Source organism: Pagrus pagrus (assembly GCF_965226575.1).
Source record: "Pagrus pagrus genome assembly, chromosome: 19".
NCBI lineage: Eukaryota > Metazoa > Chordata > Actinopteri > Spariformes > Sparidae > Pagrus > Pagrus pagrus.
Window position 1 is genome coordinate 20204098 of NC_140203.1, and position 25739 is coordinate 20229836.

The window sequence follows — 25739 nt, forward strand, 5'->3', positions numbered from 1 at the left end:
ATCAAAAGATGGCAACCCTGTTATATTCACTAGGCTCCTACAGGTCTTTGAAATCCTTTAAATTTGTGGATTGAGGAAGGAAATCGAGACTTTGGTAGTTTTTGAAAATAAATAGAAATAGAAAGAAAGAAAGTACTTTAATTTATCATTGTTGAAATTGAAGCTCTTTTTTACTTTATCTTTTTTACTTTATTTGAGTAAATAGTCTTGTGTTCTGCTAACTGCATGTGTACCTTTGGCTGCCATGTCATTGTTTTCCCGGGCAACCTGCCTTGAGTTATGTTGCATTGTTACGCTGGTGCTAATTAAATAAATGAGGATGTACTTTGTAGCGCCTCACTCATAAATAAGTGTCTGTCTCCATTGCTCAATTTATGCAATGTATTGCTTTGCTGTGTTGTGCTGGAGAAGGCAAAAGACCACATGGTCTGACATCACTGTAACACAGCACAACTGAAAAGTCTTCACACATTCAAGCCTCTTTCTCATTATAAAACCTCGTAGTATTGTAACAGTAATCAACCTCGATCCGTGTCTCAGATGATGCCATCTGTGGTTGTTGAATTTGAGCAAATTGGGTCTGGAAAGTCCTTGAAAAGTCATTGAATTTGTTGCTTAAGAACTTTTGGAAACCTTGTTTCCAGAGTGCATCCTGATACTGACTGTTTGACCACTCAATTATCCTTTTAAATTGAATCATGAATCTTGATTATTGTTGGTATTTTGGAGCCTTTTGATCTGCGTTCTATTTTCACTGGGCAGAGTAAAAAAAAATCCCCCTTAACTTGGTGGAAAAACCCGAGCTGAAGCTCCTTTTGAAAGCCTTGCTGGACAGCGTGTGTTTCTTGGAGAGCTGCCAGTGAAAATGCAAGAGAGGGGAAGTCAGCAGACTGGCTGTCTTCTGTTCACTGTTGTTCAGATTGACTCTGTCAGGCCAGCCTTTGAGGCCCGTGATCCAGGTGGTCTGTTCTCTCCACGGCGTCCTCTCCCCCCTTGTACCCTCCCCTCCCTCCTACTTCGGCATCCCGTGCCCACAAACATGCCCAGCATCAGCAGCTTCCTCCCAGAGCGGTGGTGTCTTCCCTCCGCCAATCGCGAGCCTCTGCAGCTATGGGCACATCGGCGTGAGCCAATGAGCAACACCTGTTTCTCTCAAGCGTGGCTGTCCATGCCAATCATAACACCCACTTTATTTGGCCTCTGTCTTGTAGCCAATCCCAACACGTAATTCACGGGCATCCAGGCCATGAGAGGCACAGGCAAAAAGAAATATGGATTTTATCGCTGGGGAACGGACCTTCCAGAAAATGACTTTCCCAGCACAGATGTCACAGCAAATGTGCTCTGCTTCATTGCATCATTGGAAAAAAGTATCTTACACTGAAGCAACCTTTTGATAGGACTGAGGGCTCATTGTTCAGTGGTAAGACTTTGGAAAAATGACTCACTTTGTTGCCTTTTAAAAGTGTGAAAGCTTTACTTGTGTTTGTATGCGCAAATATGTTCTTTCTATCATATGGAGACGTAGTATTTTAATCAGGGGTACATGATGTATATCAAGCCAAAAAATTATAATGAAATTATAGCCGATAACTAAAGCCGATAATACAAAGCCAAATTGCTTTCATTGGCCGAACAAGCGTGGCATCTACACACTCTGATACAGTAGGTGGGTATGCATCTTTTAAGTTGGTTTGCTATTCACTAAGGGAAAGAGAAAAAGAAAAAGTGCAGCATGCTGTTGTCGTGCTCATGACATCAAACTGCTGCAGCCATGCAGTGTAGACTAACGAGCCCAGCATGTGTGTCACTGGTGTAGACGTTCGTTATAGTTTCAGAAAAAGACTATGCTGTTCTTTGTTTTTATTGTAATAGTGATGTTAGATTTGGCTAGGTCAGAGCTATGGAATATTAAATCATCTTTGCTCACTGCATCTTAGCCTTCTTACACTTACTGTACATATAAACACATGGAAATTCTTTTTAAAGATTCAAAAATGTGAAATTATTGGTTATCTTATCGGTATCAACCAAAATAAGCAGGTAATCGGTATCAGCTGAAGAAAAAATCCATATCGTGCATCCTTCCTTTTTAATAGTGTTTTCTTGTTGGAAGCACAATAGTAACTATCAATATCTGTCCAGAAATCTCCTGAAACAAGTTTCTTGGAAATGTCTACCAGCTAACAAATGAACTCAGGAATCATTAAAGTATAATACAGCGTGTCAGGAATCACAAGAGTTTACTCAATATCTGCTTTTATAGGATAACCTTATTTAGTGTTTTCCTTTGAAAGTAAGTCCACTGGAATCCATGAAATCGTCAGATATGCTTTAGATGGCGCATTTGTTTGTTTGTGTGATTAAGCCTCCAGTTTACTGGAAGACAATGTATTAATGATGACATTATTATACACTTGTACAGAAGACAAACTTGAACATGAGCGTGGGTGATCTGGTGGTATAAGGCATCTGAACAGTTGATTATATGTGATGTGTTTTGTCATGTTTTCTGTTGTGGTCAGATTTAAAGAAGGTCCATAATTAGCTTAGTTAAGGTCACCTCTGAGTAAGACATAGTATAAATCTTATTTTCATTAGTGGTAGATGTTGGGTCTTGGGTCAGCTGCAATTGATTTAGAAATAATTGCGGCTAAGAGGTTGGATCTTGGAGGCACAGGGCCAAGCTGTTACGGTTCATTATATGAACTTCTTTTCAAAAATAAAAATGTCCTTTATGAGCTCTCTTGGGTCACAATGTTTTGGCCACAGTGTAACTATTTTGTTTTCGGGGATTTGCAGCAGCAGCAGCACCCTTCCTCCTGCGGCTCATCCAGAGCATACAAAAGACTGGAGCAGCAGCCCGCGCTGTTGTTTAGCTCCAACACCTGGAGATGGATTGACTCCCAGTTGTTTGTGTTGTGTTTGTGCTGTCTAAACACGAGCTAGGAGTGTTAGTCACGTTCCCGGCAGAACCGATGGGCTCCTAATGAAGGAGAACATAAACACGGGTGAAAACACAAGCACAGAAAGTAATAGACAGGGGAGGGTGATACAGAAAAGAGAGGCTGGGAAGCTGATGCAGGTATCTGTGTAGAGGAAAGGGAGCTGGCAGCACTCTCGCCACAGTGTCTTCCCAGGACATGAAAGACTCGCTGCTCCGAACTGGGATTATCCTCCACCTCTTGGGAGTCCCTCTGATGAGCAGAGAAGGCAGAGGGAAAGATGTGGAGAGAAATTGAAGGAAACAGCGACAGTGGAGAGGAAGGATAGGAAAATTAAACTTGAGAGCACGCGCAGCAGGGAGACATAAAGAGACATACATCCATAGGCTCACATCCACATGGATGCCAGCTCCACTTGGGCCTACCGATGTTCACAGCGCTTTGGATGACCACCTTTGTGCCATTTCTTCTCTTTTCAAAACGTGCCTCAAACCCCCTGAAGAACGGCCCGTGCTGGTAATTCACCAGAGAGCAGTGTTCTTGTTTGATCTGAATCCATCCTGGAAATCATTTCTGCAGGCTCAGACAGTTTGAATCAGTTGTGATCGTTTCTCTCTGGCAGAAAAGACTCCTGCAGCAGATGCAGGTAGCAGAGATCTGCACTGCAAAAATCTCCATCTTACCAAGTACAAATCAGTGTTTTAAAGAACTTTTTGGAGTCAAGTGTCATTTTTCTTTATTCAAGTGCAGCCATGTGCCCTATTCTGTCGTGTTTCAATATACTTACTTGAAACAAGTTCCTTTGAAACATTGCTAAAACAAGGAGACGATTAATCGCTTGGTAGAGAAACAGAGTATTCATGATAATTCCATTAAATTTGTTATCTGTATTAGCTTATCCAACCTTTTGTATACATATATGGTCATAATAATGGTCCAAAATCATGTGAAATACCACAAACATAGGGAAATGACTGTAATCGAATGATCATTTAAGACATTTAATGAACAAAATTGTTCACATAGGTTCTGCTTTCAGCCTGTCAGGTGTGAGGATTTGCAGCTTTTCTCTGTTTTGTATGGTAGATTGAATACGTTTGATATTTTGGGCTGTTGGTTGGACTAAACGACATATAAAAGATGTTACCTTGAGCTCTGGGATCTTGTGTTGGCATTTTTCACTTTTTGCTGAAATGTTTTTCGACTCGACAGTTGATTCGCTGAAAAATAATAATTGAAAATAACTGTCAGTTGCAGCCCTGACATAAACCTATTTCAAAATTATAACTTTTTTTGTGCAGTGATTTGCACATTTAAAATCTGATCAAAATTTGATTTTTATTGAAGAAAACAGCTTGTAGAACCCAATAACAGACTCAAGCTTGGTTCAGATGAATATTTGTTTGCAGTGCATTAGTATGGAGCTTGAAACTTGCCAGCTGAATGAAATATGCCTTTAAAACAGAGCATTCAGTGGAATAAGGTTATGCTGTTGACATAAGTTGTTTGACTTGTCCATGTGACTTATTTTGTTGATAATGGGCCAAAAGTGAATTGATTTTGTGTTTACTGGACAGACTGTCTGTGTGCATTCGAGCAAGGGGCGGATGGGGAGGGTGGAGGTGGTAAGTTCAGGCCTCATCAGTCAATGCGACTATATTTTCATGATTTTGTTTATTTACCTTGGATGCGGCGTCCCTCCGATTCCTCCGCCTCCTCCCTGCAGGATTTTGTGTGATTTGTTTGCTGTGAGTCGATGCACTGATCCAAAGTACACTCCTCCAGTGACAATCACAAACAGAACACACACATGCACGCACTCTCGCCAGGACATACAACCCTCCCCACTTATCGAGGCGCGTGTGTTCCCCCGACTCGCAAGGCCTCTTCCTGCAGCACGTACACACATAGTTTCCCATCGCCGCCCCCCTCCCATCTTATCCCCTCCGACTGGCCCCCAGGGTCTCTCCGGCTTTCTCTGAGACTTTCTCGCACTTTCCCTTCCTCCTGCTCCCTGTTTGAATGTCTCTTAACTATCTATGAATCGCTCTATCTCTCTGTCTGCATGTCCATCTATTGATCAATCTATCTCTGCCCTTCCTCCTCTTTCCCTTTATCTCAGGCTCAATCCCCCAAGGGAGAAAGAGAACAGGGGGGCTCAGGGCCAGGAGCCAGAACCATCTCCATTTGGATTTCATTACAAACAGACCAGCACGTCACAGAAGAATAATAATCACAGGGGAAAAAAATGAAAGAAAGAGAATGGGGGCTCAAAGGCTTGTAATATAGTCAATAAATTCAAGCTTTCTGCTAAAAAAAGGCTCCGATATTCTTTCTGTGTCCCAAAACCTAAATTCGAACCAGCTTCTTTTGTCCTAACTGACACTAATTGAAAATGATCTGTTATCCTAAATCACATGTAAACATGTCAAGCTTTGTGGAAGAGAGCAGTAACTATTTTTATGGGCCGTGATACTGTCTTTCCAAACCAAGCCAAGGCGGTTGGACACGGGCCGACGTGTTCACCAACATCTGCCTTGGGCCCAATCCAGGTGTTGCACAGGATCAAACACACACACACACACAAAGTAGACACACAGGGTTCAACTTTTGATGTGTTTCAGCACTTCCTCGATACAAATGGAAATCGTCCATCACCTGCTGCCTATGAACAAGTCGTCAAGTGGCAAATTCCTCATCCTGATGTCACCAGAGGGAAGGGACAGTTTGTTTTTCCGCCTTAGTAATTGGCATAATTACTCTTCACAGACTGATGGCTTTATGACCACTGAGTCATAACGAGACACTTAGAAAGCGAGCGGACGCACCTTGTAGATTGATTTCTCTTCCATACCTCCACATCAGAGGCTGTTTTTCTTTTTGCTCATTTACATGTAAGTGTGATTGTTTTATTTGGTTTGGCCCGGCTCAGAGGCGGCTCATGAAAAGACCCCCCACGTTCTGTCCTCTCCCCCCCCCCCCCCCCCCCCCCCCTTTTTCTTCCTTTTTTTTTTATGGGTGAAAAAAGGAAATGGGCAAGCAGGGGCACCAGTCCCCGGTCTGACCTGCTGCTTTGCTGTTATACCTGGTTGCAGACCTGGAAAAGGTGCAAAGACAAGGACTTCCCGTTGTGTTAGCTAACTGTTAGCAGAAACGATGACAATAGTTTAAAATATATTGGCTGTGCATGATCAATTATTTGTTCTTTGTTTGTTTGTTTTTTTGGTTTTTTTGGTGTGTCACGATGGACTAATTTTGTTAATGGATCTTACATCTGCGAAAGATGTTGTGTTGCATATAATCTATATACACATTATGTAACAATTTCCAAAGCTTGCCCTTGTGTCATTCCCTATCTTGGAAAGGGCTATTGTTCCCTTTCATATTATTACATAACCATTACTTTTAATCTTGACAATTTCTCTGGATAGTTAATACATCATCATGTCTGGCTTAGGTCATAACACAAATCTATGAAAATAATCAAAAACATCTATCAGATTCCACGTAACTGCTGTTGTTGAGTTAAACTCAACCTTGTGCTTTGCAGTCAGGTTCTTATCTATATCTGTGTTTTTGTTTATATGTGTACACTTGGCCATGTGCCTTCAAGTGTGTTTTGGCAGTGAGCGAGCCAGATAAGCGCCTTTCGTTGAGATTTTCATCTCTGGGTGCAACAAAAGAGGAAGCTCTATGAATCATGGCTTCCTGGCTGCCTCACATTTCCGCGGTTACTTGGATTCACACAACATTTTCAGACATTACAGCTCAGAGGGCCATCACGTCACAAATATCAGATTCCTTTTTTTTTTTTTTTAGTTGAGTCTGTTATCGAGAAACGCCAACCCATTTACTTGATGGCAGGGGTTTCACGGGGATAAGAGGATGAGCAAAGTTGAAGCTCTTACATAATCATCAGTGTACAGAATTCAAAAATCAATCTCTACCTCATCTGGTTAAGGTCATTCAAAAAAGTCTGTTGTTCCTTAACATGTTGGAGTATATTAACTTCCCTTGCTGCTTGCTATGTTGCTGAAAAGGTAACAAGTCCTCAAAAAGGGCTGAAGAACATAAGTTGCAAATGTAATCTTCCTCTCCTGAAGGCAGCTCCCCAGGCAGGTAATTATCGCTCCATGCCATGTCTTTGATCAACATGCTATTGTCAGTAGCAGCTCCTGGTATAAGCTGCCGCCCAAAGGACAGCCAGTGTGATGCATTCGCCATGCTCATCTGTATATCACAACTCCATTTCAGTAGTCTTTTGCTGTCTTTTGCGGTAAATGCCTCAAGGGTGGGTGCAGATTTGTGGTGCAAATAAAGCTAATAAGGTGATACTTTCTGTGGGGACCTACTGTAAAAGGTTTGGGGTTTGATGAAACTCGTCAAAAAGCAGTGCTTTGGAATGGTGACTGACCCACCCTACAGTCAGTATTTGACAAGTTGGGAATGAGCCTCAAAAATCCACTTTCTTACAAAGTGTACCTTTAAGGGACCTTATACCTAAGGAACGCCATTGACACAAATAAAAAAAAGAAAGACCGGTGGTGAGTACCTGGTAATGTAAGATGTTGTGCCAGGGTTTCCTTACTCATCCTGCAGAACTGAAGAAGCCTTTCAGATGAAAGGAGACCTCAAGAACCTCAAGCAAGTCCAGTTGCCTTTGTTTGGCAGATATTTCGTTAGAAGACTCTGATACAACCAGCTCTTAGAACTCAACCTTAGGGCCATTGAGAATAAAGTTCGGCCAACTATTCACAGCCAAATGATACTAGATTTGTTGTAGATACCTTGAGTTAAGTTTTGGCAATGTAATACTGCTGCAAAACCAAAATGATCCTCTTGTATTCCAGACTTTCTCGCCTATCTGATAGTACCATCATCTTTGCTGAAAAGAGCTTTTGACACCTCTATTCATGGCCCACTTAATGTGATACTTAACCTAGAATCTATCTTTTGAGCTTGAAAGCTGGCTGTAAAAAGGTTGTACAGTATTTTCCATAACAGTGGATGTGGTTACTCAGAATTCAGTCACCAAAGCATTCCAATGGTGACATCTTTCATGGCAGGAAAGAACAACATTTCTATTGTCCGTCTGAAAGGTCAGCATGCTGAACACCCTCATAGTTTTGCCACAACGTGATTAAATACAGTACTTATGCAAGAGCTTCAAGGCATGGTGGAGGTTGATAGCACTAGTTTTCCAAAAAAAGACCTATACACAAGCTGCAATTTTAATGTCATGATAAAGAAAATGGTTGACAGCGACCCGGAAAAATGTATAAATTGATTCCTTGTACTATTTTATTTATTTTGCTAAACCACACATCCTTTTGGCTTCTCTCCACATTCCTATAGACAAGTTCTGTCTATAATTATGGCTAGAACGTGTCAAGCACTATGTCAGACACTTTACACTGAAGTATTTCCAGCAGCATTTGCTCAGCCTTGTATCGCGTAGCTCTGCTCGCAAGCTGGCTGGGGAGATGGTATATCACCTCTGAGCTAAAGAGAACAATTAGGCCATATCAGCAGATCAGAGTGTTGGCAGTTGGGGCACAGTTAGCAGTAGCGCCAGTAATCTGTGGCTTAGCTGGCACCTCGCCACAGCCAGCCGCGGCTCCATGGCCTCCTCAGACACTTAAGAGTCACCGAGGGCACCAGCTTGCCCCAGGAGCTGGCGCTTTCATGCACATGATATCAGGGCAATGAATTGAAATAAGAGGAAAATGAATGGAGCCTGCGAGAGACAGAAAAGAGTAAAAGGGAGGTGGGAGGGAAAGAATTAAGTCTTTAATGAGGGCAGTTGTTTCAGCAGGCAAAAAGAATCGGGTTATATCAACACTATCAAATGATGGCTGTTAGCAGCCCACCTACTGTGAAATTATGGGTGGCCTGTTTTGGGTCTTTTCTGCCACTTATCTCACATTAAGGCCTTTTTCATTCGCACATGCATTCTCTCTTTTATTTGGCTCATGGATGCCAGCAGATAGGGGCCTTAACAGACGGGATGAAGAGCTTAGATACTCTTGATTTGAGCTGTCAAAATGAAGCAGCTATAGTTGCAGCTGCTCTGTCTGATCATATCTCTACTCAACAGACGACGCTGTTGAAGCTAGTGCCCTCATCACTACCACGTGTTTTTTATTTTTTTTGCACCTTCTTCAAGCCTCATTTACTGTAATGAGGATGTTGGATTTAAAGTAATGAGTGTGGGGAAAAACCTTGTAAACACAGGGTATTATTTTCTCCTGTAGTGTGTCTTTAGTTGTGCAGGGATCATAAAAAGCACAAGGACTGCGGGGAACAAACGACTAAGAATCAAACCCTGTTGTCGTCAAGTGTTATTTGTGCATTAAGAAAGGCTGTGATGTCACTTGTCTAGTTCCAAGTCTCAGAAGTGCTGATGAAATGCTTCTATCTGCAACTGATTTGTTTGCTTTGTGCATTGTTTTGCATCATTGACCATCTTAAAGGTGAGGCCAATGCTGAAGTGAATTAAATTTACATTCTTTCTCATGGTCAACGGGGCGATTCCACCGGTTTCCTAGTGAGTTTATAGTCTCAGTTGTTAGACTCATGTCTCCTTTAATGCGACATGTTGTTTGTTTTGCAAACAGACTATAAAGCTGGGTTTGCTTGAAGGCATGGGCTACCTTGTGATTGGTAAGTTGTAACCACAACATTTCATTGGGTTCTTAGTCAGATCCAATCAGTGGCCTCCCTAGTGCCACTATCTTGTACAAATATAGTCATTTATGGCTCCAGAAAACCAAGATGTCCATAACAGTAGTCCATAAATCAATAGATGACATTGCGATGGATTTATTTTTGTTTTGCATCCACTTTTTTCTAATCAGTCCCAGGTTTGCATAATTTCCCCAAAAATGACATTTTCCATCTTGCTGTCACGTGATCAATGTGATAGTCTGACAAAAGAAAGTACCATCATCAGATGTGAGGCGTCAAGGCTTCAAAGTGCCAATCTCTTAAACCAACAACTACTCCAACATGTGCTCACTGCTGCCAGTATGTCTTACCAGGGGCTGAGTAAGACCAGAAATACCATTCAGTTCAATGGAAAAAAATAGCTTTCAAGTCTGCTACATGAGAAGTATACAGGAAGGGAACAGGTGTTTGTATTTATTGATTAATTGATTGCATCATCCCTGCCCACTGAAGCACTAAATACCCATAGTGAAACCAGAAACGAGGAGTGACACTGGAGGGGTTCTCGATCAATAGAAGATGTGGGTCACTACAGAGGGAAATAAGACATTTTGATTGCAATTTGAAAACATGACTATAGTTTTTGTCCTGTGTGTCTAGTGAAGTATAATCCCTATAGACCCTTTAAAAACAAGGGGAGATGAATATGAGTTGGGAGTTTTTTGATACAAAGGAAATCCATCCAATCCATTCATTTAGCAAAAACACTAGTCACTGGTTACAGTAACAGCCTTTAAAATGCAAAGATTTGTTGGCAAATCAAGCAATCTTAAAATCATTGAGACATTTTAAAAAAAGAAGAAGCAGTAGCTATTGCTCATCATGTTTTATATCACCCTTTGACATGTCATCAACCAGCTATGGCCCCACCTACACTGACTCCCTGCCACCCTAAACACACACACATACTCCCACTGCCTCTCCCCTATCCACAGAGTAAACACATCAGACTGGGATATTTACTCTTTGGACCTTAACTGAAGGGACCAGATAAGTCTGTTTATGTAGGCGAAAACAGTAGACCAACATCCCCAGATTAATGAGCACACATGGACATATGCAGCACTCACAACATGTTGACATTGGTATACAATTTAAATCACAAGTATCATGCTGATAACAACATGCTGATGAATAAAAGTCTAATTGTAAAAACACACATAAAAACGCAGACGCACAGACCCCATGGAGTAAGATATCAGCCTGCTGTCGTCATGGTGATATAGACATCAGCGGTAAAAACTCTAAAAATGAAGCTGTTACACAGTCTCCTGGTTTATTTTGGGCTCTGGGTTTTTTTTACACAACCAACTGAATCTCTTGGGTTTTTTTGTTGAATCTTTTTCCCCCTCTCCTCTCTTCTTCCTCTGAACACATCCGGAGAAATGCTAATGACGAGCGTTTCATCCCGACTGTGCTCTGGCGCTTCATGCGCTTCAAAAACTGACTCACCTGCCTCTCCTAAAATGTCCCTGTGAATAATAAAAAATCTGCTTGTCGCCTCAAATCAACAGACGGAGGAAAAAACAACAACAACAACAAAAAAAAACGGGGGCTGCGTTATTGTTGACAGGCCGCAGCTTCATCCAGCTTTCTCCCTCTGAGGAAACTGCAGTTTGTTTTAATGCACTGCGCTGCAGGTGCAAGTGACTCATGACTGCTTAATTTACGGCAAACTCAATCCATGAAATGACAGAATTTTTTCCTGGCTGCTGTCACGCCACTGGCATCATCCCTCGGCTGACCCGTTGCCAGAAGAGAGGTATAGAAAACCCATTGTTTGTGCAAGGATATGAATTGAAGATCTGCAGTCTACATTTGCATGTGTGTGTGCTTGAGTGAAAGATTTAAGAGTCTCAGGAGAATGTGGGATGGACAGAAGCTATAGGGGTATTAACCTAAAACTGGCACCGCTGTATGCATGTGAGTGCTGACTCCCCAAAGCATTATGATTTCTGCCTATTGACAGTCAATTCCGCTGATTGTGAATGAGGACATTTAAAGGCAAAACAGCTATTGGACCTAAAGTATGTGATTTACTGAGATTTTTGAGCCCCTCCCTTCTGTTTTTCCTGCATCCCACGCCCTCATGTTTCACTAAATCTCCACTGTGGCACTAGTAGATGAATAATAGAGGAGCAGAGTTAGCCACGGAGTGAAAAATAAGCATCTGTCTGCCTGTGCATAAGCACATGTTTGTGATTGCAAATGTGTTTGAAAAAAGACGGCAAAATGGACAGAGTTCCAGAAGTGAGGTGAAAGAGACACTGAGGGAGATAAACATACAAAGCTGCTGGAGTAAAACAGGTCAAAGAGAGAAAAAAAAGACAGACGTGGAGGTTTCATCTGCTCTCAGGATGATTCAGACTGTTGTGGGGGGTATAGGGGTGTACTTTCCATCTATAATGCATCATCTCTTTGCTGGTGGCAGAGGCAACATGAGCTCATGGGCTAGTTAGGGAATGCAACCATTGGTGTAAGCTCTGCAGCCAGTTGAATCATTAGTAGTCTTTTACTGTAAAAGCTGTGTGGAAACAGATGTTTCTAATCTTTTGAAGATCTTACCCATCTTCACAGATTACATGTATATGAGCTGCTGACAAGAGAGTGATTTCCCCATCTAAATTGCTTCATTTCAGAAGAGGTTAGTTGATCTAGTATGTTGCAAAACAAGTTTGTATCCAAGTTATGGTTGGGTGATACATTACAATTTTGAACTGGCCACCGTCAGCCCAACAACTTGCGATCGCCAATATATTTGTGTGGGTGTTTGCAGCGCATGCAGGGGGTGGGGGAGTCCCCACTCCCCACACTGGTGATGAGAGGACCGTTCGTCTGAAATAACCCAGTTAGTTTCATTTACCTGCCAATACTGGACCGACTCATAAACGACTCTTTTTGTTCAGTATTATTTATTAATTTTTTAAAATCTTTTTTCAACAACAACAATTCAGCTCTAATTTTGGTTGACAGGAATCCTCAATCCACCGAGTTAGATGTTAAAATGTTCTGGCTCTACACGCTGTCTTTCCCTGCTGCCTTTTTCTGGGTTAGCTCCCAGATCCAAAGTCTGTTGCTGAGCAGTTACTGTTGCTTGTTCTTCAGTGGCAGACCATTAAACTAGCAAAATAAAATGAAAAGTATTTACCCCAAAAAGAACAATAGGCAGTGCACTCTTTTGCCACTAGCCAATGAATTAGTCTAATTACCCAACCTTAATCCAAGTGCCCTACAGATAGACTTCTATACCTCGTGTACACAAATACAACACACACACACACACACACATAGGTTTGCACAGCTATCCTTTATAGGACATTTATTGACTTTCATTCATGTATACAACCTAACCCTAACCAGTTCATGCCAAACCCTAACCTTAACCCAACCTCAATTCATACCTCATCTGTAAACTTAGGAAATCACTTGTTGCTGCATTAGGAATGGTCTTTGGTCTCCATGAGGTCTATTGGTCCTGACATGGTCAGTGTTTAAGGCAGAAATAGTCACACACACACACACACACACACACACACACACACACACACGTACACACACACAGAGAGAGAGAGAGAGAGAGAGAGAGAGAGAGAAACAATAGAAAGCATATGCTTCATTTCACATTGCCAATATATAAACCAATGAAAACTAGATTAGGAATAACAACTTGATGAAAAGGGGCAAAGCTTTATCGCAGTTGTAAGCAAAGGGATAAAAAGTATTTTAAACCCATCTCTATAAAAGCCAAAGCTCACATTATTTTGTGGTGCAGAAGTGCGTATCTTTCTTCTTCTCTGTCACATTAATCATTAAACATCCTGTAAATGTTTTTCTTGGGACACACTGAGGGGGTCTGAAACCCAAATTGAAAATCACTGCTGTTGGAAGAACTCGAAATGTCCCTGCCAATTCAGAGTCTGTTTTACAGTTCTACAGAGATCAAGCAACTGTGTCCCCTTGTATCAGCTGTGCCTTGTGCCTTATTTAACAAAGTCGGCAGGGGAATGTAAATGACAAAAAGAGTTAAGGTGAGATGGTCGGGTAGCTTCTTGTTACAGAGGCCCTCTGAGCCTCCAGCCTGTCACCTTTCACCACAGGGTCTGTTTAGCTGACAAACAGTGCACCCTCTGCTGTTCCTTCAGGATATGCTCCCCCCTGCCAACAGTTAGAGTATCAGTAACTGAGTGTAACTAGAGAGACCACAGCACATCCTCCTCTTCTACTCTTCTAGCTGTTAATTCAACAACACCTGGTACTCCAATGGCAAAATGGATTGTTTGTTAGTGCATCCCAAATCAACTCAAACCAAACCTGCACCCTATAAAATTCCTTTCGCTTTGATCCTGAACAAACCTATACAACTTTATGGTATTTTCACCTTAGCTGCTGAACAAATAAAAGCTTTTTCCAGAAAGGACGGCCGTTATTCACAGCCGCAAGCGATCATCTGTCAGAAAGATGTAAACACATGCTCTTTCAAAAATTGCCATTTGCTATTCTTTCTCTGTTCTGAGGACCATCTCTTTTCATGCCATCATCCGTCCCCATCTCAATCATCAATTCATCATCTCCTAAATGCACAAGCCAGCAACAGCCAGACACAAATTGGCAAATTTCCTCAATGTAATCACACCCAAAGGCAGAACAAAGGAGCAAGAAAGGCGAGAACGAGGGCGGGAAGCATTGTTTAGAAATAGGAGATGCTTGTATGGAGTACAGAAGTGATAAGTGGGGAACTCTGTCTGCGCCTGCCTGTAAGATGGGCCCTAATTTGCTTATTTGTAGCTGTCAGTTGTGCTTTTGTGTGCCCAGCGATCCGGGCCAATTGACAGGCAGAGGCTGCAAACGACAACGCTCAGAAGCACTTTTCAGCCCCTATCTAAACATGAGTCAATCTTTTTGTATACTGGTACACTGGGAACCTGGAAGACTGCAACTTTTTGCAATTTTGTGGATGCCTCAGTAATTTGTATTCCCCTCTCCTCCCCTGGCCTGCCTTCGCTCACTGGTTTGCTTCTTACACACTCTAAAGTACAGTAATCTTAAGATGATGTTTATTTTATTCTTTCTGCAGATAGTGCAAACAGTTGCTTGAGCTTGCCATATTTTCTCAAGACTGCTGTTAAAACATCTTTCATTTTCCAGTTCACCAGGTTGACATGAAAGTCTCATATGAAGAAATAGAGGCACTGTATTTCAATGTGACAGACTAAAAACCCCTAACACTCCCCTCCTTCTTTCCTTTATCTTTTTATTACAGTACTCTGCTTGTACTTTCTTTACTCTCCAGTCTCCTCCTTGTTTCCTATCCTCTACATATTTTGGGTCCTTTCTCAACGAACCATCTCCTTATCTATCCTCCTCTTCTTGTTTCCTCCTCTACTCATCACCTCTCCTCTTCTAGTTTTCTTTCCTCTACTCTCCTCGTACATCTTTTGGTATCCTTGTCTCCTCCAGTCCTCTGCTTGTTTCCTCTTTTCTTCTTGTCCCCTTTCCCCTCCTTGTTTCCTATCCTCTACTTGCATATTTTGGGTCCTTTCTCTCCTCTCCTTACCTATCCTCCTCTCCTTGTTTTCACCTCTTTCCTTGTCTTCTCTCTTCTGCCTCCCCTCCTGTCCTTGTTTCCTTTCCTCTCTTCTCCCTTTATGTCTTTAAAGTTCCTCCTCTTCTTTCCTTGTCTCCTCTTCTTGTCTCTTTTCTCCTTGTTTTCTCCTTGCATCTCCCTCCCCTATCTGTTTACTGTATGTCTTTTCAGTTCCTCCCCTCTTTTCCTCTCCTCTACTTATACACCTTTTTATTTCCTGCTCACCTCTCCTTGTCTCCTTTCTTCTCTTCTCCTTCTGTGTCTCCTCTCCTCTCCTCTCCTCTCCTCTCCTCTCTGGGGAGGATTAGGACAGAGTCCTTTTCATCCTGCTGTAATCCTACACTGGCAACCCAACTCCAACAAGAATAAACATACACACACACATGCAAACACACACACATTTTGCTGTGAGAGATCTATATGATCACAAGCAATATGACCACATTCATGTCCATCTGGAAAAAGAGCATCAGAGACTTGTTGATGTTGTTGATGATGTCAGATGTGCAGAGATTTTTCAGTTAATTTTCTGCTCTGCTTGTTCCTGTTCTCCAAAAAAAGAGGTGGAGGAGAGAGAGACATAAGGAATGAATAGGAGAGAAAGAGACATAAACAGTGTGATCTACCTCCCAGCCTGTTTCTGTCATCCCCCCCTCGAGGTGGGGCCTTGCTGGGACGCTGTCAGCTGAGCTCCCCCCCGCTGAGACCTACAATAGCAGATTGGCAACACTAATACCACGGCTCGCTTTATCTGCCTGAATTAAAACCCAATTGGCGAAGGGTTATGGGAATTGTTGGCTCAGGGAGAGCTTTTTCTTTATTTATTTAATTTTCAGGAATTATGTGTGTGGGCGCATTTTAGGGGAAAAAACTGTAATCAGAGGGATAGAAGCTTGAGGGGTATCAGTCAGAGGATTAAACACTGAACTAATACAGCTAGATGCAGAGCTGTTGTTAGCCCTTTATTAAGAAGGATGTGTGTTTGTTTTCAAAAGGATGGGACCCGTGTGTGTATGTGTGTATGCGCACACAGGAAGTGCTCTTGAGGCAAGCAGGATGTGCAGGATGTGTTTGGCTTGGCTGAGCTGCCAGCTAGGTTGCCGTCCTGAGGATTGCTGATGCGGGGGACAAAGATGCAAAGATTTCTTCCTGCATTCAAGAGAAAATTAACAGCAGAAACACACCACAAAACACAAACACACATGCTGTAAAGTCAGCTGGGACAGAGACAAAGCACTCCAGGAAGATTGCTGTGAACTGGGCTCCTTATTCTCAGCTGTCAGCTAATCGAGCCATCCATCAGTTTTATTCCACTGCATGGAAACAGAGGAACCTGGTCACTTATGAAACGTTGGAGTTTGATAGACAAGCGCACATATTACATAACTAGGCCATGTCCTCGCTGCAGAGAGGGCAAAGTTGTTGTGTCAGAACAGGACAGGGTAAAAGAGGGTATGTTAGGACAAATGACTCATCATCAGAGGTGAACTTAAGCAACCTTATATCAGCTGTTCAATTTGGATACTTGTTGTGGCACAGTGTTTATATAATTTTTAAATGGTTCACTATACATTACTGGAAATTGGATTGAGAAACAGTGAAAATATAAAAATAATTATTATTATAATTATAGTTATATAATTATAAATAGCTGAAAAATGAACTTAATGCACTTCATCACATTAATGCAGAATTCCTGTAAATCCAGTTTTGCCAGAAGCATTCCTGTTTTATGATTCTGCTGGTAATTATCTGCTCATATATATGGTCCAACACATCAGCTACAACTGCAAGGTAGAACATTACATAAAGGTGCACTCTAGTAGTTTTGGGAAGACATTTTAAAGAGAAGAGAAAGAAATCTTCCCTCATGGATAATTTCAAGACGGAATCAAATGAGTAAAAAAACCTTCCTCAAAGGGCAACACAATTTCATGCTGTTTTACTTGTTGCCATGTTTCAGTTATAGAAATATATCAAATAACTTTCTGAGTTTGAATTAATTCCTAATTAATACTGTAACTATTTACTTTTTGAGTTTGCATTTCTTTTCCGAAACTACGTAGTACATCTGTCAATCGACTACGCGTGCAAAAAAAAAGGAAGAAAAAGAAAGCCTTTCTCAAGAGCCAAGTAAAGTTTCTTCATATGTAGTCCAGAATCCAAGGTAATCTCCACTAGAAACGCATAAAAGAAACTCTTTGAAAAGACGAGACAGAAGTAACAGAGGGACAAAGGAGGCAAATAGAAGCAGCGACAGAGATTATCATAAATAAAAAGTATGAGAGAGTGAAAGGAGGTGTTGAAAGATGAGACAAAAGGGTAGGAGGGTTATCAGCACACAGACAACCCTGCTGTCGCCAAATTCTCAGTGACATACCACACTACCCTCCTGCTCTGCTGGCACTCCTGCCTGTCCCATATCTTCTGTGTTGACAGCCGATGGGAAGATGGCCCACACAGCCAAGGTAAAGAGCAGGACAAAGTCTAGGAGGGAGACTACAGACAGAAACAGAAGATAAGCTCTTCATACTACACATGACCTTATCCTTATCCCTCTCTCTCACTTCCCCTCAGCTCTGGTACAATGTTGTATATTCAGTCCTCCAGGGCGCAGTACTCCACTCATCAACCACATACATTATAGATATACATCCTGACCTCATAGATCCCAGAGGGAAGCACTTGTGAAGAGGTAAACTCTTCATTGAGGAGCAGAATCAGTGCAGGACAGAGCAAGAGAAGTACTGGGAGGACATCATCGTCTGCCTCCATTGACACACATGTTGCGTATGGGCTTCTTCACAAGAGCTTTTGTTGGATTTAATTGTCTCAAAGGTTTTTGCTTAATTGTCCATTTTCCTGGATCCTGCTCAGATTCAGCAACCGCTTTTACACCTCACCAGATGTGCCGGATTATTAGCGCCAACATCTTTGGTCAGGAAAAAAGACCAATTAGCTGAAGTGTGAAAACATCCTTTAAAAACATCTAAAGGTGTTTGTGAACAATGTGGTTTTAAAAAAATGTGTTTGTTAATAGTCTTAAGGTGCACCAGATTTTTTTTTTTAATTTGAGCTGCAAATCAAAAACATGCTGACAAAATATTCATAAAGATGCAAGATTTAATTCTAAATTCCCTTTTTTTCCGATTTATCCAAACAGACTCGTCGGGCCAGCTGACCTCCTCGCCCCTGGGCTCACCCACATCCCACCGGGGAATGCACCCGTCCCTGCTCAGCCCGACGTCCATGGGGCCCTCCGGCTCTCTTCACTCTCCCATCAGCACGCTGAGTTCGCCCATGAACGGCCTGGCCTCACCCTTTTCCGTAATCAGTTCGCCCATGGGCCCCCACTCCATGAACTCGCCCGGCATGGGCTACGGCCCCAGCGTCAGCCCCCAGGTGAGGCCCGTGACAGACCCACAACTATGCATTTGCACACACACACTTGTGAGGCATACTTATAACAGATGTGCATGCAGGCGTTGTGTCTCAAGGTAACTGTCTTATTACTTAACATGGATAGTCCTGTTCTGTTGACACTTGGGAGCTGTTATTGCCTGATTTGTTAGAATTTCAGCTGTTAGGTCAATTACCCTGAACCATGTGCCTTGTGCTAGACAACGTAATTATTTTCTTTATATACCTTATATTCTACAATTTTCTTTTCTTATTTAAGGGTATAAACCCGTATTGTCCCCTTTAATGAAATCCCAGTCTCTGTTCTCCATTCTTTGTTCATTCATTTAACACACAGAGTGTAATTCCTGCTGCTAGGGGTCTCTCAATCAAAACAATGAAAACAAAAGATGTAATTTGTTGATATAAAGTAGTGTGGGATCATGGGAGTTGTTGTCTTCATAGTTAAGCACCCGCCAACGCTGATGAAAATCCATCTGATGTGACTCAGGCAAAAATGTTTACAGATGAGGAAATTTGGAAGTTTTATTTGCATTAATTTTAGCCAGGTTTAGTCTCTCTCTGATACATCTTCCAGTGTTTCCTGTGTTTCCCTAGAAAGGTAGATAGGCAAACAAATGAAATGCACCCGTACCTTTAATAAAACTAGGGACTTGGTTGGAACATTGTTGGAAAATGTTTAGGATAATGAAAGCATACAAATCAACAAAATATATAACAAAGGTTTAGTTGTTTTGAGATATTTTTTTGTGTAATTTATATCTTTAAGTACAAAGCAATAGCCAAAAATGTGTTAGCTTACCTTAGCATAAAGATTGGAAGCACGCACCTAGCTTGGCTCTTAAGTAAAAAAAAACAGACAAAATGTTCTGTATCTTGTCCTACAAGTGTATTCACATATCTCAGAAGTGCAAATTACAGTCGCTTACACACACACACACACACACACACACACACACACACACACACACACACACACACACAGTGTAATTTTCCTAAGCCAGGCCCCAGCAGACAGAGGCCTTGCTTTGACCTCATGCCACAGTTAATCAAGGCCTATTCAACTGGGATTCCACAGTACTTCAGCTCTGTCACTCTCTCTTCTTTATCTAGTGCATATTTGTCACTCTCTGCCGCCATATCTCGCCTTCCTCTCTATCCCGTCATTCGTCTTCTCTTCCGGCTATCCTCTTTACTCTTTTTTTTCTGGTCTTGTTTTTTTCCCCATTTATTGTCTCTTTCAGACCATCTCCATTTCCTCTCTCTTCGTCTCTGACGCTTTTGTTCCATCAATAAGCCTCAGTTTCGTTGGTATTAAAAAAACACACACACAATTAAGACATCAAAGCCTGCAGTGGCCCAGTTTCCGTCTGGAAGTCATATCTAAAATTGAAATTGTTTCCTCCCCAAAATGCGGTGGCTGCCCTTTTTTGTGTTTGTTAATAATTGTGTTAAAGTGCATCGGCAATGCATTGCTATTTGGAATGGGCTCTCCTCGCCATTGTTGGGCTTATCGCAGAAGTGTCCCACATGTAATGGAGTTAAGAGTGGATTAGGGGCAGTCTCAGAAAGCGGCCAGAATCTTTCATTGCTAGAAAGCCCCTTTTCCCGCTCCCCACCGCTCTCTCCTTCTGATTCTTCTACACTTTTTAATTCCAACACTTTCATCTGTGCTGCAGTTTCTGTCCCGGAGCGACGTACTTTGTATGCAGGTTGGGTGTTTAACTAGCAAACGTTGTATGTCTCAGTCTGTCTCATTTGAATGAATCTATTTACTTATCCTTACTGCCTCCTCGCCAATGCTGCCATGTTTCACTGCTTTATAAAGAGCAGGTATAACAGCTGTTTCTGTTGACAGTTTTCAAACTGTACCTACAGTAATTACAGCATGTATCTAACTTGTGTTATGGGTCATGGCTGGTTTCCAGTCTCTAACAGAGCGGCATTGTGTTGAGTGTGCTGAAACAGCTGTTACCAGTCTAAGTGGCTCCAAAACATGATGATTGCCACTGCCCTTTCATTACAATTTGCACTTTTCACGTTTTATTCTTGGAGCTGTCAAACAAAGGCAAATGGGTATGACTAATAGGTTACTGTTGGTGATTAATGGCTGACATGAACTTCAGTTAGGGCTGGGTATTGAAAGAAAGATTCTAGTTCCGATACCTGAATTTAACTGTCCATTCATTTGTAAAACGAGGTGATCAAGGATGGTTTGGTTATGAGTCAGAGTGGACCACCCTCTTCACCACCCTCTCTTCACACCCGTTTCATGATGCCAGTGTGTGGTAAACACATGCGAATATGAAGCAGAATCTCTCACGCTTCAAATTCAGATTGAGGACATCAGAAAACGAAACCTCCCATACCCTGATTCTACAATGACCTTGAACCACAATAGTTTTTCCCTTAACAACTAGGGCTGTCAAATTATCCAATAATTTTGTCAAATAATGTCATAATTTTGACAGCTAATCTACTTGTGTTTTGATTCATGATTAGAGGCAATGATCATTTTTGTATCACAATTTTTATTTTCACCGAAAGAAAACCATGACATTTGTTAGCGTCTGTACCAAACAAACTTTTTTATAATGCTGTTTTGTCACACAATTTACCTTAATCAAAAATTATATTTCGCAATTTTAATAATATTTCGATAAATTGTGTAGCAAAGTATGGCAAACTGTCGAGTACTGAAAGTTTGGGTTGTTTGGTTTGAATTTTAATATGGTCTACTTAGTCTTTGTTTGCTTTTCTTTTGTCGCTTTCTTTAAAATTACGGGATGCGCTGTTTTACGACATTTTTGTTAACTTCTCGGGGAATAATGCGCGGTAAAATAATGATTTAAAAAATGTGTGTATTTAGATGGCAGGTATCTATGAGTGAGTACAGTTTGATGTTGATCCACATAAAAATCTAAATCTAGATGATTTAAGTATGTTTTAGTTGATATTGGATTAGGCTTAATGGAAGTACAGGGGACTGTCATTAATTCTAGCTCACTGTCTTATTGCCAACATGTCTTATTTGTTTTATTACTAGTACTTATCTTTATTGTTGGGTTTTTAAAAGACGTTTTTGTATTATTATTATTATTATTATTATTGTTATTTATAATAATTGTATTAATAATAATATGCCCCCATATTTTGCATGTATGATTAGCAGTAACAAGTATAGAAACATTTAATAAATGGTTAATAACCAACCATAATGTAGTTAGCAGATTTAAGGATTGTTTCAACTGTTTACTAATGTACAGCATTTGTCATCAATTATAACTTCTTCCATAAGGACATTTTCATATCATTACAACCTTTGTTTAGTACATTATAATTCATTATCTGTTCAAACACCAGCCTCCACTTACAGGTGCCTAGTTGTAATTGTTGATAAGAATGTTAATAAATACTTACACTTATATACATACTGCTAGCTGCTCTTTAAATGTTTGTGCTTAGTAATGCTAAATTAAAAAGTAAAAAAAAAAAAATACATATTATATAAATATATATTAAAAACAAAATAAAAAATAAAATAAAAAAAACCTGTGTTCTTACTCAATTAAGGAATAGAATAAAAGTATTATTTTGGTTATTCTGCCAAAACTCAAGTATCGTTTGGGTGCCGGCTTTGAAACGTTTCAAATGGCACCCAGGCCTAAATCTGACAGGCACTCGTATTCTGAGGATTTGAGTTGTTAACCGTGAACGTTTGCATAACTGAGACCTGTCGAGGCTGCTGACTGTTACTTAGCAAGGGTGGAGCCAAGGCAGTTTGATGTTAGAGGTTAAAGATGGTGGCAGGGCCCTGTGGTCGTGAGGCGCCGCACTTCTGATGAGACGTGATTTGAGTCAGACGGCGTATGCCACTTGCTCTTAACACTCGGCTGACTTGCTGTTTTCATGAGCAGTTGACTGGAACGAGGTCACAGCTCAGCCTCCTCCCTACTTAACCACCCAGAGGCCAGTGGGAGACACCCGCCTATGCTAACCACACACACACCTTAACAAACAGGGTTAGAGTTAAAAGAAAGAAGGGGTTTTAAAAATTTAGTTTGCCGTGTTAACCACAGTCAACACGGTCAGTCTTTTTTCAGCTTTAATTCCTTTGTTATTTCTTACTGTCTTCTTGTGATGACAAGAGGACCTTGTTTACCCTGAACTGCAATCATCTGTGTCTTCTTTTAACAGGAAACACAGCTTTTAGATTCATGGACGCAAGTGGAAATCTCAACAAACTTATCTGGTTCTTATCAAGACCTGTGAAATTTCAATGAAAATTGGTCAAAACCAAAAACAATGAGCCTTTGCTGTCCTCTACATCAAAGGCGTAAATGACAACTTAATGACAGCGGGGACAGGATGAACAAAACTCCCATTCTAACTGGAATCTTACATCCTCCAAAAGCCAAACCACATGTAAAGAGAGAGACGGTCCTTTATCACCAGCCAATTCTTACGTCTCTTACAATGCTTCTTCCCCCTGAGCTCTGTCCCGACCATTGAGACACGCTGACATGCTGCGGTTGAGCTTTTGTTTTGTCTTCCAGTGAGACACTTTTTAATGTGTTGCATCTGTTCTGTGCATCCCCGTTATCTGCTGTCTATATTTTTGAAGATCAGGCAAGTATCCACATTGTTCTGAAGAGGGCCACACACACTGTGAACAAACAGAGACCAGAGAAATGCATACGTTGTCTTTAGTTGAGTGGTTTTGCCATTAGAAGACAGAGTCATCTCTGTTTTTCTGTGCAAGGGGAAACGTGGCGAAACATCTCCCTGGGTATCTGGTCAGGGGCCAATACCAGGCCACAGCCATGCCCATTAGGATCAGACCCATCAGTGGTCTTGTCTGCGGGCTTGAACTCACCGATAATACGGACCATGTCTCGATCACACAGACCACAACTCTGCAGCTGGAAGGGATTATAGGCAGGGTTGGAACACATTTTACACTTGACAATGACAATGGTGAGAGCTGTTTGGCTGTTTTTTTTCTGTGAGAAAAAAGGAATTCTTTATTGTCAGATCTGACTCCCATTTTCCATCTTGCAGCTTGGTCTATACCCCTCTCGCTGCCGTGTTCTCCCACTGAAACCATCCTGAGAATCCTAAACCAACAACAGGCCTCCAGTGTCTCTCAATACGCCTTACAAATACATATATAAAGCTCGAGTGTTTCTGGAGTCGAACACTAATGTGAAAAAGGTGTAAATGCTTTACAAGAAATGGAACATGCATTTAATAAGTTATAAATGAGCGGTGGTGGTGATGTCATGCGCTAGTTTGGGTACGTCGTGTTTAGATGAGGGTCGCTAGGAGACTGAAGCACAACACACTCGGGAGAAGGAAGGAGAGAGAGAGAGAGAGTGAGGGAGGGAGCGTAGTGGACCTCAGCTCCTTCCTGTGTGGCAGTAATAAAGGTCCATTCCGCTGCTCTGGTCTTTGATGGACCTCGTTGTAGTCACTCTGCATGACATCATGGCTGCATGGCTCTAATGGCCGCACAAAGGGGCTGTGTGTAGGGTCCCAGGAGAGCAGTTAAGGCTCTCTAACGTCAATCAACCCTCAAATGGATGGGGGAAAAGAATTTTTTTAGCCAAAGCTGTCTCCAGGTAGCAATTAGAAGCAGTTTTAGAGACCGCTTTTTTCCCCCTCAGTACTGGTAGTTCAAGGAAGTGTAACTAATGTGAAGAATTAATTTAGTTGTGATTCACTAGAAGGTTAGTACACTGTTCTTTGGGTCTTAGTTTTAGTGGAGAAAATATTGCCTTACTTAGGGACAGGATTTATTTTGACATTTTACAGAAATAAACGCATCATAAAGTTTCCCATTTGCCTTGTTAAATTTCTGTTGCTTCTGTTTTAACCTGCATGATATGAAAATCAGCGATGTTTGCTGCAACTAATTGCAAATGCCTTGCAATATGACTTGCGATAGCTAAACAAATATTGACATGTTCATATTAGCTCTTCCCTCCTTCTTCAGCCATCATGCTAACTAACCTTGCAATCGGCACCAAATTTACACTAAATTAATCAGAGGGTAGCTGATGGTCAACGGGGGCTTCTGATTGGTCAAATGGTGTGAATATATGGCCCATGTATTCAGGACTACATCTGTTAGGTGAAGTGTGAATGCATAGCACGTGTACTGTAAACAAGATGATTTTTGTTATTCATCGCTTTTCAGTGACACGGTCATAGCACTATAACAATGACAATTTAAGCCTTAATTGTGAAACGTATGCAGGAAGTGTTGTCTAGTTGAAAGAAGCTAAAAATCAGGAAAGCACAGAAATTACATCAGTGAATAAGAAGAAAATGGTATTCCCTCCAAAAAAAAACCTGGTTAAACGTGTTGATGGAATTCATGCAAATTGTGAAGAATATACCATGTCAGTTTCATGTTCCCAGTGGCATTGATTTAGGACTTCTGTTGTTTGTTCCAACAGACCCTCGGCCATCATTTGAGAAGTGACTTCATGTAGTGTGATAGCGCTAGTGTGTGTTGTGTGTGTGTGTGTGTGTGTGTGTGTGTGTTCTGACATTTGGGGGCCACACAGGAGACGAGCCATCCAGGAGGTGGCAGCTATAAGGGAAAGAAACAGTAACATTAGGTTTTAGTTTCAGAGAGCAGCCTCCTAAGGCAGGCTGTAGACGTTGCGGTTTCAATGCCTCGGGGGCACACATTTATTTTAAAGCTTCAAATAATCCCTTCAGGGCTTTAATTGCATCTGGTGGTGTGATCTTACTGCAACTCAACACTGTCTGTGGACAGACATGTGCACTGCGGTATGTCTGAAGTGTAATGACACTTACTGTATGACTTATTCTACTTTTGTCACTGCTAACACCTGTGAAACCTGTCGCAGTGCACAATGTCTCAGGCAGTAAAAACGAAAAAGTCAGCAACAAAAGCACAAGTTCTGTGGATATTTGTATGTATGTTTTATGTATACTCTCACAACAACTGTACAAACTTTTCCATACAAGGAACATAAAAACAGATTAAGAAAGACAATAAAAGTTGATCATTGAAATCCTTTCTGCCAGAA

The 25739-nt window shown here is 41.4% G+C and overlaps 1 protein-coding gene across 2 annotated transcripts in view; it reads left to right on the forward strand.

Annotated features, from left to right (window-relative positions):
* The window catches only part of rxraa (retinoid X receptor, alpha a), a 117235-nt gene that overhangs the window by 50002 nt on the left and 41494 nt on the right, over positions 1-25739 (forward strand). For both annotated transcript variants that reach the window (XM_084383281.1, XM_084383282.1), the window contains exon 3: positions 18419-18657. In XM_084383281.1, the coding sequence (XP_084239407.1) occupies positions 18419-18657 (239 nt within the window). The remainder of the gene's footprint in view (positions 1-18418; positions 18658-25739) is intronic.